Below are 13715 nucleotides of genomic sequence, written 5' to 3'. Positions count from 1 at the left end.
GGGAGATGGATTAATAATGACCCAAAAATTTGCCCTGAGATATTCTTTCTCAGTAAGAAACAGGGAATTCTACATAGAATTAAGAAAGAGAAAGGGATGAAAACAAAGACAAGTTATTGAGCCAGGGCAGAAACAGCTGAATATCAGAGTAATGTCTGTCTACAGAGGTATTTATTAATTTTAATAAGGTCTTTTTACCATGAACTGTTAAGGTTGCTGTTGTCTTCTGGTCACCACACACACAGGTGTAATCTCCAGCATCTTCTGCTTCTAGGTTATGGATAACCAGCTCTGCAGTGGTGCCAGGCTGACTCATTTGATATTTGTCACTTGCTTTGAGCACTCGGGACCCTATTTTCCACTGCACTGGAGCCGCCTTGGTTAACACACAATGCAGAGAGACTGATGCTCCTTCTTGGACTTCTTCATTCTTAAGTTCTTCCTTGAAAAGCACCGGCAGGGCTGGAAATGGAAAGTCAATAGATACCACATCTAAATCAAGACCTCTGCATTTGCTATCAGCATCATGAATTCTCAACCAAAGTTCAAATCCAGTCAAGTTAGGGTCCTTGGCCATTGAGATTATCACTGTGATGATCTGGAAAACTAAATACAGCAGTGGCAGTGTGAAAAGAAGGGCTGAGAAAAGAAGGGCTAAGCTGATGGGTCAAAGTACAACAGGCTGGATGAATTCAAGATATAACCTAAAGAATTTGTCACAGGGCCATCTTCTATTGGGGCAGGACATCTCAGCTGGTCTAACAGGAGCATTTCCTAGGCGCTATTCTCTTGAACTCACAACGTAGCAGTTTGTCTGCCTGGAGAAATACTCATGTCTTCAGCACCCTTTTCAGGAATATCAGACCAAAATTATGTATCAGAACAAGAAGTTCTCCTAAACATGAATTATTTCCTAGGGAAAAGCTGATAGGTGGACATTTCATACAGCAACAGAATGTTTCAGAGAAACAAAAAATGAACAGCCATCTGCAAGGTGAATTTACCATTCACTGTCAGAGAAGCTGTGGTATGTTGGTCTCCACACACACAGGCGTAAACTCCTGCATCCTGCAGCTCTAGATCACAAATTTGCAGTTCAGCAAGGGCATGATCCTGTCGCATGATATATTTCTCACTTGCCCTGAGTAGTTTGTTTCCTTTCTTCCATGACACAGATGCAGCCTTGGTCAGCTCACAGCGCAGAGTGGCTGTTTGGCTTTCCATGGCTTGCAGGTCCTTCAGTTCTTCTTTGAAAAGTGCAGGCAGGGCTGAAGGTCACAAACCAGACATAGGACATTAAAATGACACATGGCACACAGGTGATGTGTGGGATGGGGTGCTAGAGCAAATGAGAACATTTTAGGGTGGAAAGAGTTTCCTTTCCTCATAATTCTGGGACATTGGACAAACCAATAGGCAGACACAGAAAAGCAGTCTGGATGCAACCAGGTCTTAAAGACAGCCTACAAATTTAAAACATGAAATTCAGCCACAGGTAACACACAACCAATAATGATGAGCTGGTAGAGAAAAACACACTAATACAGATATATGGATATGGTTTTTACCATGCACTATCAAGGCAGCTGTCGTCTCCTGTTCTCCACACACACAAGTGTATTTTCCAGCATCTTTCAGTTCTACATCATGGATAAGCAGCTTCACGACCATGCCCTCCTGTCTCATTTTGTATTTGTCGCTGGCTTTGAGCAAACTGCCTCCCTTTCTCCACTCTACTTGAGCAATTTTGGTCAGCTCACAGCGCAGAGTGGCTGCTTGACCTTCTGTTACCTCCTCGTCCTTCAGGCTCTCCTTGAAGCGTGCAGGCAGGGCTGAGGATGCAATGGACAGAGGGTTAAAATGGAGCAGCAAACACAGCCTGCTGGTGAAAGGCAGGGGTTGGGGGGGAGGAGAAGTGAGGGTAACAACAGGGAGCTCTTTCCAGAGTCTGATCTCACGGTCTGTTTAGAGATAAGGTCCTAAAACCACTTTGTGTGCAGAACTGGGGAGAAGGTTTTCCCCTTAAATCACAAAATGCAAATGAATTTCTTATGACACATGAAGTCAGACTCAGATGAACTATGCAGAGACAACAGTGAACACGGAGAAAAAGTAAATTCAAACAATAAACTTAATAACAAGGACATCTAGATGAAGCTGGTTGTTACCGTGTACTGCTAAGGAAGCTGTTGATTCCTTATCCCCGCACACGCAGGTATAATCACCAGCATCACTCTCATTTAGATTATGAATCACCAGTTCTGCAATGACATCTTTCTGCCTCATTTTGTATTTCTCGCTAGGTTTGAGTACTGTGTGTCCTTTTTTCCACTCCACTGAAGCGGTCTTGGTCAGTTCACAACGCAGAGTGACTACTTCACCCTCCATGGCTTCTTCATTTCTTAACTCTTCTTTGAAGAGAGCAGGAAGGGCTGAGAAACAAAGGAGTAAACGTTTTCATGATAGTCCTTGGCCACCAAAACCAAAAATGAAGCTGCACGTTAACCAATATCTATCCATGCCCAGTTACTGACATGAAGATTGTCTCACAGAAGGAGGATAATTGTTTGTGTCATAGTCACAAAAGGATCTCAAATAGTCGGTGGATTTGCTGATTGGTTTAAAGATGCATGGAGAATAAACAGCAGGAATAGAAAACTTCATGTATGGTCAAAACTATAATTTTCCCAGTATAATTCAGCCTGGGAAATTGATGTAGCAGGTTACACCAGGATCAAGAAAAAAAAAGTTAAAGGAACATAAGAAAATGTTTTACCTTACCTGTTAAGGATGCTTATAGCCCTAGAGTTAGAATGAGGCTGAAGAACAGAATCAGAAACCTTTTGAAAGTGCTTGGACAACAATAAAAAGGAAAATGAAGGAAGATGCATCCGTTGTGGAAAACTCCTATAAAATCTTCACACTAAGAAGTTCAGTTGCACCATAACACCCTATCCCTTTCGGAACAACCAACAGAATAATTCAGAACATCAGACTGGCTGACAATGTAGTAATATGCACTGTGGAAAGAGCCAGGTGGGACAATGTCTGTGAAGTCTTTGGAATGGATTGGGAACCACTTTTGGTTGTAGAACAGGATCTCCAATTCCTGACTCTGATCAACAGGAAATAAACATTTGAGAATATGGATGTGGAGGATAATTGAACAGACACTAACTGTGAAGCAGAAAAGCTCATGGATCTTGGGAAGAGTAACAACGGATAAGAAAAATGGAAATTCTGCAGGTAACAGGAAAGCTTCAATAATTCAAGAATTGTTACTTATGATCAAGCACAAGCAGACATGAAGGACCAGGTAGTTTAACAGAGTGGAAAGCATCTCAAAGAAACCATAACAAAGGAATACTTGTTGAGACTACCTCAATCCAAGGATCATCAGGAACAGACTGTCTAAATTACAAATTCTTCTGTGTCCTGAAACTCAATAGATGTATAAAATGTGGTAGGTTTAGATGATTGTAAAAGAAGTTCAACAGAATGTAAAGGAAAAACCAGAAATGCCAGGTTCCCTGCATGTCTTAAGATGGTCAGAGACAGTTCCCCATTTCTGAACTGTCACCTCGGGGACAAAGAGATCAACATAAAAGACAGACTGAAAAGTAATCTGGAAAATGATTCTGATAGTAAATGTCTCCAGACACATCTATGTGCTGTATGTATTTGTATCCAGCAACTGGGTGGTGAGATCACGACTACAGGAGCTTTCCATGTCCTCTGCTCATAGTTCAACTTGAGGCTCACGGCTGTACCACAACATTAGCATGCAAATTCCAGGAAATCTGGCTAGCCTGAACTAGAAAGAAGCAGAAAGAATATGATGGCATTTTGTAGGTAGATTAGAATGAAGAAAAACAACAAGGGACAAGTGGTCTACCAACTTGCAGGAATAAGTTGTTGGTAAATAACATGGGGAGAGCTGAAGTGTTTACTCCCTTTTTCTTCTTTATTATAAAACGTTAATGATAGGTAAGAAAGTAATAATAATTCTGGCTAGAGTAAGAAAAAAATGGAATAGAGAACACTTAAATAAAATTAATATAACCAAAGCATCTTGGTGTCCTGAAATTTATCATGGAATACTTGAGGTACAGGCTCAACCATTATCAGACATTAACAATTATGCTGAGGAAAACAAAGGGAACAAGTGGTTCTACAAGTATAGAAAAAACAGTAACTAAAAGATGGAAAAGGTCTCACAGATTGAAATATATATATTTAGTTTTCATGATGTAAAGCAAGAATCTAAACTCACAGAAAAATCAAGATCCTGACAAAGTCAACAGAGCCAATGGAGCTACCTGTTGACAAAATGTAAGTGTCTGTTATATGGTGAATAGGATGTCTCTCTAGCTTTCCTTCTCTGTGTTGATTCTATCTGCACCGACAACAACAGGAATTTGGGAACACCTACCAGTCTTGATACCCAAGCTGAATCCTATTCAAAGGCTTATCTCAGAAAAAGAGAGAAGGGGGGGCGGCAGAGACAGGATCCAAGACTTATGGCCATTTCTGCTTTTTTTTTTTCTTTCCTTGAAAAATGTTGTGGTAATACACATGGACTTCTCTTCATGATGTAGTTGGCCAGTGTAATTTTTCTTGACATAGATTAGTAAGCTTCATTGATAGAAAAACACAGTATATGCTGTCCACTTTTATTTCAGTAAGGCTCTTACCTTAACTTGGGTATTGATGGAACTACAGAAGAAAGCATCACTAATTTGAAAACCATAAAGAATACTTAGCTGTGATTTACACTCACAATGAAGAATGAGTGAGCTCCTCAGTACTCTGGAGTCCAGTATAATTCACCATTAACTTAAACAGCAAAATGCAGAGCTGTCATTAACTTTGCTGATGATCTCAAGGTGGGAAGGGAGGGAAGCTGAATAGATTTTGTTAAGTGGGATTAGGATACAGAAGATCTTGATGAAACAGTACTGAAAACATAGGCTACAGTGATGCAAAATAATATCTTTAAGAACAACCAACAACACAAGTATGAGATCAGGAATGATAGGCAGCAGATCTGCAAAGAGAGATTTGGGGTTACAAGAGATTTTAGAACATATGCAAGTAAAAAATGCAACTCTGATGAGAATAAAGCACTCATCATAATAGGGACGTATAAAATGGAATGCCATATGAAAGACATATGAAGTCCTTCCATCCTATTCCACTCTGGCAATGCCTCAGACAGAGCATTGTATTCTGATTTTGGCCACCACACTTCTAGAAACATGTGGAATAATGGAAGATGTTCCAGAAAGCAACAAAGATAAGCTGAAGTCTACAAAACATGACTTACCAAAAGGAGTGAAAGGACTAAAGGTCTTTAGTACAGAAGAGAGAAGACAGAAAAGAAACAAGATAAAAGTTTTCAAATCTGTAAAGTAGTTTCACAGAGAGGAAAATAAGAAAAATGTCACCATTTTTACAGGATATGGAACAAGAAGTAATGATTTAAGTCAGCTCAAGAAAGAATTTTGTTCTTTAGGAAACACTTTCCAGTAGTAACGACGGCTTGGAGGTGGAATGAGCAAGCAAGGGAACTGCAGATTCTGTACTACTGGCCTGAGGTTAAACAGGGGTGGTGGTGACTTGGGGTTCAAGGATGGACTAGATGACCTGTAGAGACCCTTCCCAATTTTATTTTGATTATATTGGAAGTTCAAGTTTGAGGCCATCCTTGTTTTATTAGTAAAGATCAAGATGAAAATATCTGGGTGGTAAAAAGAAATCACTCATTGACCTACTGAATTTCCATGTGAGAAAGATAGCTGGAACTACTTCCTACTATCCTGTGTTAATAGTAGGAATAAAGTTTCCTTCTCTTCTAAGGGATCTTTGCAGATGAATTTGGCAGAGACCGGTGTTGTACTGCCATGCAATAATGCTAAGTACTCAGCAATATCAGAACACAAATTCACATGACTCTTGATCAGAGTAAAATAGAAAAGTTTCATTGAATCAAGTTTTTTTTACATAATTTTAAGTTATCTTTCAAATCCTAATGGAACTGGAAATCTAAGATTGCTCTTTTTAGAAAAGTATGAGCGTTCCTGCTGCGCCCTCTCACTGGGCCTAAGTCAAAAGTAAAACAGAACAAAAATTGCAAGCATGTGGCATCCTTCAGCCCTCAGTGTGGTGCAGAGCAGTACTGCCATACACCAACAAGAGCAAGGAGAACGACACAGGGAAAATGTTAATATTATCAATGGAACTAAAATTCTAGTTAGAATTAGATAAAAATCACAATGAAATCAAGAAAATCCATTACCAACAGAATAAGTGATGGCAAGTTTAGTGAAATACTCATTGTGTGTCAGTACATAGACTTTGGGAGAAAACAAGAGAAGCATCACACAAGAATCTCTCATTCCGTGTTCTTTACCATGCACTGTCAGTGTTGCAGTTGTCTTCTCATCTCCACAAACACAGGTGTACTCCCCAGCATCCTTGACTTCTAAAGCATGGATCAACAGTTGCGCTGTAGTACCTTCCTGTCTCATAGTATATTTTTCACTCGATTTGAGCATTTTGTGTTTCTTTTTCCACTCCACAGAAGCAGCCCTAGATAGCTCACATTGCAGCATGGCTGTTTCACCTTCTGTGGCTTCCTCATTCTTCATCTCTTTCTTGAAACGTGCAGGCAAGGCTGAGGAGTTCAAAATGAGCAGAATGTATGACTTTGGTAGCTATCCAAGTAACTCTTTATCTGTGGTCTGTCAACCACAAAATCCTTCCCTAATCAAATAGGATTGAAAACCACTCTCCAAAACATATGATGGTGAACTTGGGAAGCTGGAGAACACCTTGTTTGTAAGTCAAAGTTTATATTGTGGTATGGTCTCTGGCATGAAATGGAGAACCACACCAATCTCAACTTGAGATTCTGCAAGACTGAACTCTACCTTACTTTGTGCTTGGCACAAAGGAAAATAAAGCCTAAATAGGGTATCTAAGTTCTATTGCAATGCAAATCATTACTGGAAAAGTTCATGAATTAAACTACATTTGAGCCATCGATCTCACTTTTCCATGGGATTTCTCCTCAGACAGTGGTCTAGAAGAACTTCAACGTCTAATTATTCTGACTTACAGAGAACTATATCAAAAACATCTCATCATCAAAGTGTAATATTCTCAACTTGAGGACTGTAAAATCTTCACAACCAACCTCACTATAATACCATTTTCCTTTTTAAGCAGCTGCTACTGAATGCAAGCATTAAAGAAGTGATTTAGTACCAAGATGAATATCAGAAATTTTCACAATGAACACCTTATCTGTGATCATTCCATCATTGATGCCCATGCCCAACCACATGCTGCTAAATTCCTCACATACGGGGCTGTGATTCCAAAGCTGATACTACTAGGCTTTTAAATAAACACCTGGTTGAAAATAATCCACCTAACTCATTATATATTTTGTTTAATGTGGGAGGTTTTTTACCATTCACTTTCAGTGCAGCGGTGGTTTTCTGATCTCCATAAGAGCATGTGTAATCTCCAGCATCTGTTAGATCTAAATCACGGATCACCAGCTCAGCAACTGTGCCCTCACATCTCATGCTGAACTTGTCACTTGGCTCCAGGGCTTTGTGTCCTTTCCTCCATTCCACGGCAGCTGTGGGCTTGTTCAACTCACAGCAGAAAGTGGCTGTGCCATTTTCTGTGGCTTCCACGTTCTTCAACTCCTTTTTAAAATGCGGAGGAAGGGCTGAAGATCACAGGTGAAGAGAGAGCACTTAAAACATGAGGAAATACTGCATCTCAACTGCTGCACTGTGTTAAAACCCTTTAATCCCTAAAAGTTTTAGAATATACAGTACCTGAAAGGGAAATGATGATTTCAGGGGCATCCCTGCCTTATGCTTTGCAGCACATCACATTCATCATTGGAAATCAGTGTTATAGAACTATAATTGCAGTAGTGGAAGGGATGCTCTAAAGGCATTGTAAGATACAGAAAGAGAAAACTGATCCCAAGATTTCAGGGAACTATGCACAGCTCTGTCTTAACATCAGATGAACAATTAAAATTAACACTATGGTATCTAAAATTCTAGGCTGCAATAAATCATTCTCACCTGCCTCGTTTTTTATCATAACAGAGCACCTTTCGATTCCATTCAAGTGAAACAAGTAAAATCTCAGTGATACACCCAGAGAAATTAATTAATGGAAATACTGCAAGTGGTACTTATGAATTCATCAAGCTCTACACTATCTGCTTCCAGATTGCATTAACGTGAAAGGAAAGAGTCAGAAAAGTCTGTAATGTGCTGGTTTTCAGTCCCAAGTGAAGCACTTTGAGTAAAAGATATCCCCGGTGTTTGATACAGCTGTCACAAAAATTTAAAATAAGAGATGGGATCAAGACCAGTTTGTGATACTGCATGAGAACACAGATGACAAAGCAGAAAATCCCTATTAAAATAATGTATTTTACCATGCACTGTCAGGGATGCAGAAGTCGCCTTGTCTCCACACACACAGGTGTAATCTCCCGCATCTTGTTCCTCCAGACTATGGATTGTCAGCTCAGCAATTGTATCCTTCAGTCTCATTTTGTACTTCTCACTGGGCTTGAGCACATTTTGCCCTTTCCTCCACTCCACTGGAGTGGGTTTAGTTAACTCACACTGCAGAAGAGCTGTCCCGTTTTCTGTGGCTTCCACATTGACAAGTTCTTTTTTGAACAGTGCAGGCAAAGCTATGAGATGTAATAGAAACAGAGAGTACATCAAAACCACTAAACAGACCCTGAGGAACTTAGGAGGAGGTCCTGAGGTCACTTCTTCACTGTTACAGGAAAACAAATCATAGAGTCTTGAAAACTGCACCTATTAGAAACCTACTGGAGGATCTCACAAGGGTGTTTCTCACCATGATCTGCTTCTAACAATGACTTGTGCAGCCTGCTCACCATTTCCCATCTGACTCCACTAGTCCTGTCTACTGATTTCACCCTGAAATCATTGTTCTTGAACATGGATGACCTGACTTCTTATTGACAATCATGTTCCTGGCTGATGGGACTACTAGTTGGAACGCTCTAACTTTCCTAAGATCATAATTTATCTTTCTGGTTCAGAAAATAATCATAATACATCTTCAGGTGCACATTTGAACTATAATTTCTAAGGACATAATAGATATAATAGCAGGAATAGGGGCTTTTTAAAAGCAACATCCAGTAAATTTTTTTGGGCTGTGCCACTAAAGCTAAAAGGAAGTGACTTGCACAGTGAAGAAAGTGTGAACTCAGAGGAGGAGAGGAATAGAAGTACCTCCATCTGGGTGAAAGAAGAGGAAGTAAAAACATGCAGAAAGTTTGAGAAGAGACTTTTGCCTCCACAGTTTTCCCTCCTGTCCTTACAAGTATCTTATCCTTAAGCTATATCTTAAGTAAAAAATGTTCTTTCATGGATGCTCCATTCCTGGAGGTCTATAAGAGCAGGTTGGATGGAGGTGTCCCTGCCCATGGCAAGGGGGATGGAACTGGATGATCTTTAAGGTCCCTTCCAGCCCAAACCATTCTGTGATCTACTGGAACTATGTGTGAACTGCCTGTGCTGGAGGGGCAAACAGATCTTGTCACTATTCACCACGGCAAAGGCAGGTGCAATACCTGTCTCACTACCCCCTAAACCAGCACCTGCAGAATAATGGTTGGGAGTTTTATTGGAAAGTACAATTTCCTCTGAGGAATTTAGCACAGCCCCACAAAGGAGGAGGACAGAATTTCATTCCTGAATGGGAAAACCTCTCACTCACTGAGCTCAGCATTTTTTAAGATCATTCCTTCAAGTTAAGCACAAAAATCCACTGACAATAGTTGGACTCAAGAACAAATCCCCTGAGGAAAAGCTTGCTGTCATAGATCTGCTTGCTTTTGGCCTTACACACAGGTGTGTTTTCACTTTAAAAAGGTGAAGACTAAGATAATAAATTCTTACAGCTCTTCTTTAATATAAAACCACGAGTTTCAAACTGACAGACAATGGGAGATGGAATGAATCACAGCCAACAAAGCAAGAAAATCCTATTAAATCGAAATATCAAAGCAAGAAGGAAAATGACCTCTCAGAGAGAAGGGATCTCTCCAAGATACTGCTATCATAATGGGGAACAGCTTTTTTACCATGGACTGTCAAGACAGCTGAAGTCTTCTGTTCTCCACACACACAGGTATATTCTCCTGTATCATCTACCTCCAGATCTCGGATCAACAGCTCTGCGGTGGTATCTTCTTGTCTCATCCTATACTTATCACTTGATTTGAGTGTCTTGTCCCCTTTTTTCCACTCCACTGGGACTCCAACCTTGCTGAGCTCACAGCGCAGAGTGGCTGTTGCACCATCTGTGGCTTCTCTGTTCTTTAATCCTTCTTTGAAAAATGCAGGCAAAGCTGAAGGACAGCAATATGAGCAGAGAGATGTCACGTTCCACAGAGTTAAAACTAAACATCGATGTTCAATTTTCCTTCTCCCTATCATCTTGAATTGATTTATCGATTGTCAATAATGTTCATGAATCAGTATGAGTAGAAAATTTCACCACCAAGAAAGGATTCAATATTTGCAGTAATCCATAGAGATATTTTACAGACATGCAGGGTCACAAATCAATACATACAAAAGAAGAAAACCCAATTTTTTTTTTTCCTGGGAAATTTCAAGCAAAAAGGATAAATACTAATCTGAAATTTTGGAAAAAAAAATTGATTTTCTTATATTACTTTTAAACCATATTGGGAGGGTATATGGTATGTTTTCACACAGTTAAGCAAATGAAAAGGCATTGTCCATTAAAAAAAAATAAATGAAACGCTGGTGTTTCATTTTAAATGCCAGTTTGAAACAAAAGTGTTTGTTTCAGGACATGGTAGGAAAATAAGAATTTCACCTGAACTGACATATCTTTTCAAATGTGTCAGGTGCAGTAAAGATCAAAACCCTTCCTGGGCATGATTGTCCCTTAGAAGGTTTGGGATTGCTTTACATAGAAGATTAACTGAATGTAATGACACCTCATCAACCCAGGAATGGAGTATGGGAATAAGATTCCAGGGAATAACGTAACCTTTGTGAATTTTATGAACCTAAGTCATAGTCCCTTTGAGGCAACTCATTTTATTGGGCTTGAAGATAACAAGGAGTCTAATGAATGGTGTTTCAAGGGAAAGCAAAATGATGGGCCCTAATTAAAACAGTGGTGGAAATCCAAGTTCCCTGTATGTTTCTCTGAGCTTGCACCCTGATACCCCTCCTGTGCCATGCACCCCAGCCACACTGACACCAGTGGAGCTCTGGTTGGCATCAGTGAACTGTGGATAAGGGTCTGGCAGAAAGAAGGAGATGGTAGGGGAACCAGGCATCTGTGCAAAGGAACAGAGAAAACAGGATAGTTACTTTTAATGTGTGTCTTGTTTTGTGTGTTTTACCATGTACTGTTAGAACTGCCACAGTCTGCTGGTCTCCGCACACACAGGAATAATTTCCAGCATCCGTTGTGTCTAAATTTTGGATTATTAGCTCAGCAACAACACCTTCACGTTTCATTTTATACTTGTCGCTTGATTTGAGGGTCTTGAAGCCCTTCTTCCACTCCACGTTAGCGGCAGCCTTGTTCAGCTCACAGTGAAGAGAGACGCTTTTACCTTCTGTGGCCTCTTCATCTGTCAGTTGTTTGGTGAAAAGAGCAGGCAGGACTGCAGAGTAAATGCAATATGGATACAGCATCAAAGCTGAGAAAACCTGACCCATGATCTACTCATTCTCTTCTCTTATGTCCCGACACCTGTGTGTCACTGAAGCCACAAGACCTTTTTCACGCTGCGGGATTTTATTCCAATCTATATAATTTCAAAAGGGAACTCAGTATGATGCTTGATTTTTTATCCTCACACTTTATAAGTTGCTTTCAAAGCAAATCTACCTATCTGTTGAGAAGACATCTAGCCTTTACTTTATGCATCATAAAATCAAAGGGGTAGAATTAGATGCCATATTTCAATAAGACCCAAAGCATTTTGTTTCCTTTGAGAAAAACAGCATAAATAGAGACTCTTAAAACAGAGCAGTTACAAGCATGCTGTCAGTTTTCCGCAGAAATAAAGTATTTGCTTTGGAAGAGCTAAGCCAAAAATTGGTTTAAAAAGGGCTGTGAACACCAGAAGAATAAAAAGGCAATTTTTCTTTAAGATAGCCCTTGTGTAGCATCATACATCGATTAAAAATTTTTCCTCTTGGGAGCAACAAGTATAACAGTCTAAGTTGCAAAAAATTTAATATTATTCCCACTTTCAGGGCAATCCCTATGGGAAAACTTTTAAACAAGCAGCTGCAATGGACTAGGGAATTTGTCATTTGGGTATAGAACCAAGGAAGACTAATAGCACATTAAGAGGGCATCAGGTGAAAGGAGAGAGAGAGAGAGAAGGAAAACAGGATAGAAAAAATAATCAGCAGGGGTGAGGATAGAAAGTGTCCAGGGATCAGATGAAGCAGGAGAAAAAGAAGGGAGTTTGGAATTATACAGGTTTACTTGGGGCACGTGCTGAGAATTTCTTTTTACCATTTACTGTCAAAGCAGCCGTAGTCTGTTGGTCTCCACATACACAGCTGTAATCACCAGCATCTGCCAAATCCAAATCCTGTATTGTCAGCTCTGCAAAAGGACCTTCCTGCTCTATTTTATATTTTTCACTTGGCTTGAGGACCGTATTCCCTTTTCTCCACTCAACCGGGGCTGATTTGCTCAGTTTACAGTGCAAAGTGACTGCCTGCCCCTCTGTAGCTTCTTTGTTCAACATTTCTTCTTGGAAGAGGATGGGTAATGCTGAAGGATGCAATATCAACAGAGAAGGAATCAGCCCTAGATTGAAATGAACTGAATTCTGCTGTGAGTTACTGCATTGCAGTATATGCATTTAACAAAAAATGCATTATTTCTAGGTGTATACAGTTAAAATCTCTAGAAGAGAGAAAAATAAATCAGAAAAACCAATATATAACGTAGACATACTGTCTCAAAGCAAAACAATCCCCAAAATAAACGGAAGAGAATGTTCTCTAATAGGGTTGCTCTGTGGCACCACAGAGCCAAGAACATGAAACCTTTAAGAAATCACACTGACCAAGCTTTGGATGACTGTGCTGTCAAACACGCTAAGTTGGGGACTTAATGAGAAACATGAGTAGAACGGTTACCATTCACTCTCAAAGCAGCTGTTGTCTTCTGATCTCCACACACGCAGGTGTAGCTCCCAGCATCCGTCAAGTCTAGGTCTTGGATTACCAGCTCAACAAAACGCCCTTCCTGTCTCATTTTGTATTTCCCATTTGGCATCAACACTTTTCCGTCCTTCCTCCACTCGACCGAGCCCACCGCCCGGCTCAGCTCGCACTGCAACGTGGCTGTCCCGCTCTCGGTGGCTTCCTCGTTCCTCAGCTCTTTTTTGAAGCGGATTGGCAGGGCTGAGAGATGCAGAATGAAAAGGGATTGCAATCCAAAGCCCGGCCCAGACCTCTGGCCAGAGGCTGAATCATGATTTATCATATGACTACCTAAGCCTTATTCCAACATCTTTATCCTTAAACACAACTTTCACAGATTGTTCTGTGGGAATCAGTATGTGTGATCTTGATTTGGATCATGCATATTAATGACAAACTCATCATTAT

At 40.2% G+C, this 13715-nt stretch overlaps 2 protein-coding genes across 2 annotated transcripts in view; one reads left to right on the top strand and one right to left on the bottom strand.

Moving 5' to 3' along the window:
- C6H1orf35 (chromosome 6 C1orf35 homolog) overlaps positions 1-13715 on the top strand; it is a 404048-nt gene that overhangs the window by 176257 nt on the left and 214076 nt on the right. The window lies entirely within an intron of this gene.
- Positions 1-13715, bottom strand: part of OBSCN (obscurin, cytoskeletal calmodulin and titin-interacting RhoGEF) — a 202336-nt gene that overhangs the window by 104478 nt on the left and 84143 nt on the right. Inside the window, exons 40-50 of the mRNA XM_069859115.1 lie at positions 13242-13508; positions 12607-12870; positions 11474-11740; positions 10172-10438; positions 8477-8740; positions 7478-7744; positions 6413-6676; positions 2169-2432; positions 1569-1832; positions 1005-1268; positions 199-462 (exon numbers count right to left, since the gene is read on the bottom strand). Coding sequence (XP_069715216.1) covers positions 199-462; positions 1005-1268; positions 1569-1832; positions 2169-2432; positions 6413-6676; positions 7478-7744; positions 8477-8740; positions 10172-10438; positions 11474-11740; positions 12607-12870; positions 13242-13508 — 2916 coding nt within the window. The remainder of the gene's footprint in view (positions 1-198; positions 463-1004; positions 1269-1568; positions 1833-2168; positions 2433-6412; positions 6677-7477; positions 7745-8476; positions 8741-10171; positions 10439-11473; positions 11741-12606; positions 12871-13241; positions 13509-13715) is intronic.

This window comes from Phaenicophaeus curvirostris, chromosome 6 (genome assembly GCF_032191515.1).
Source record: "Phaenicophaeus curvirostris isolate KB17595 chromosome 6, BPBGC_Pcur_1.0, whole genome shotgun sequence".
In the NCBI taxonomy this organism is placed as follows: Eukaryota; Metazoa; Chordata; class Aves; order Cuculiformes; family Cuculidae; genus Phaenicophaeus; species Phaenicophaeus curvirostris.
Note: the sequence above shows the minus strand (reverse complement) of the source record. Positions and strands in the feature narration are given on the sequence as shown.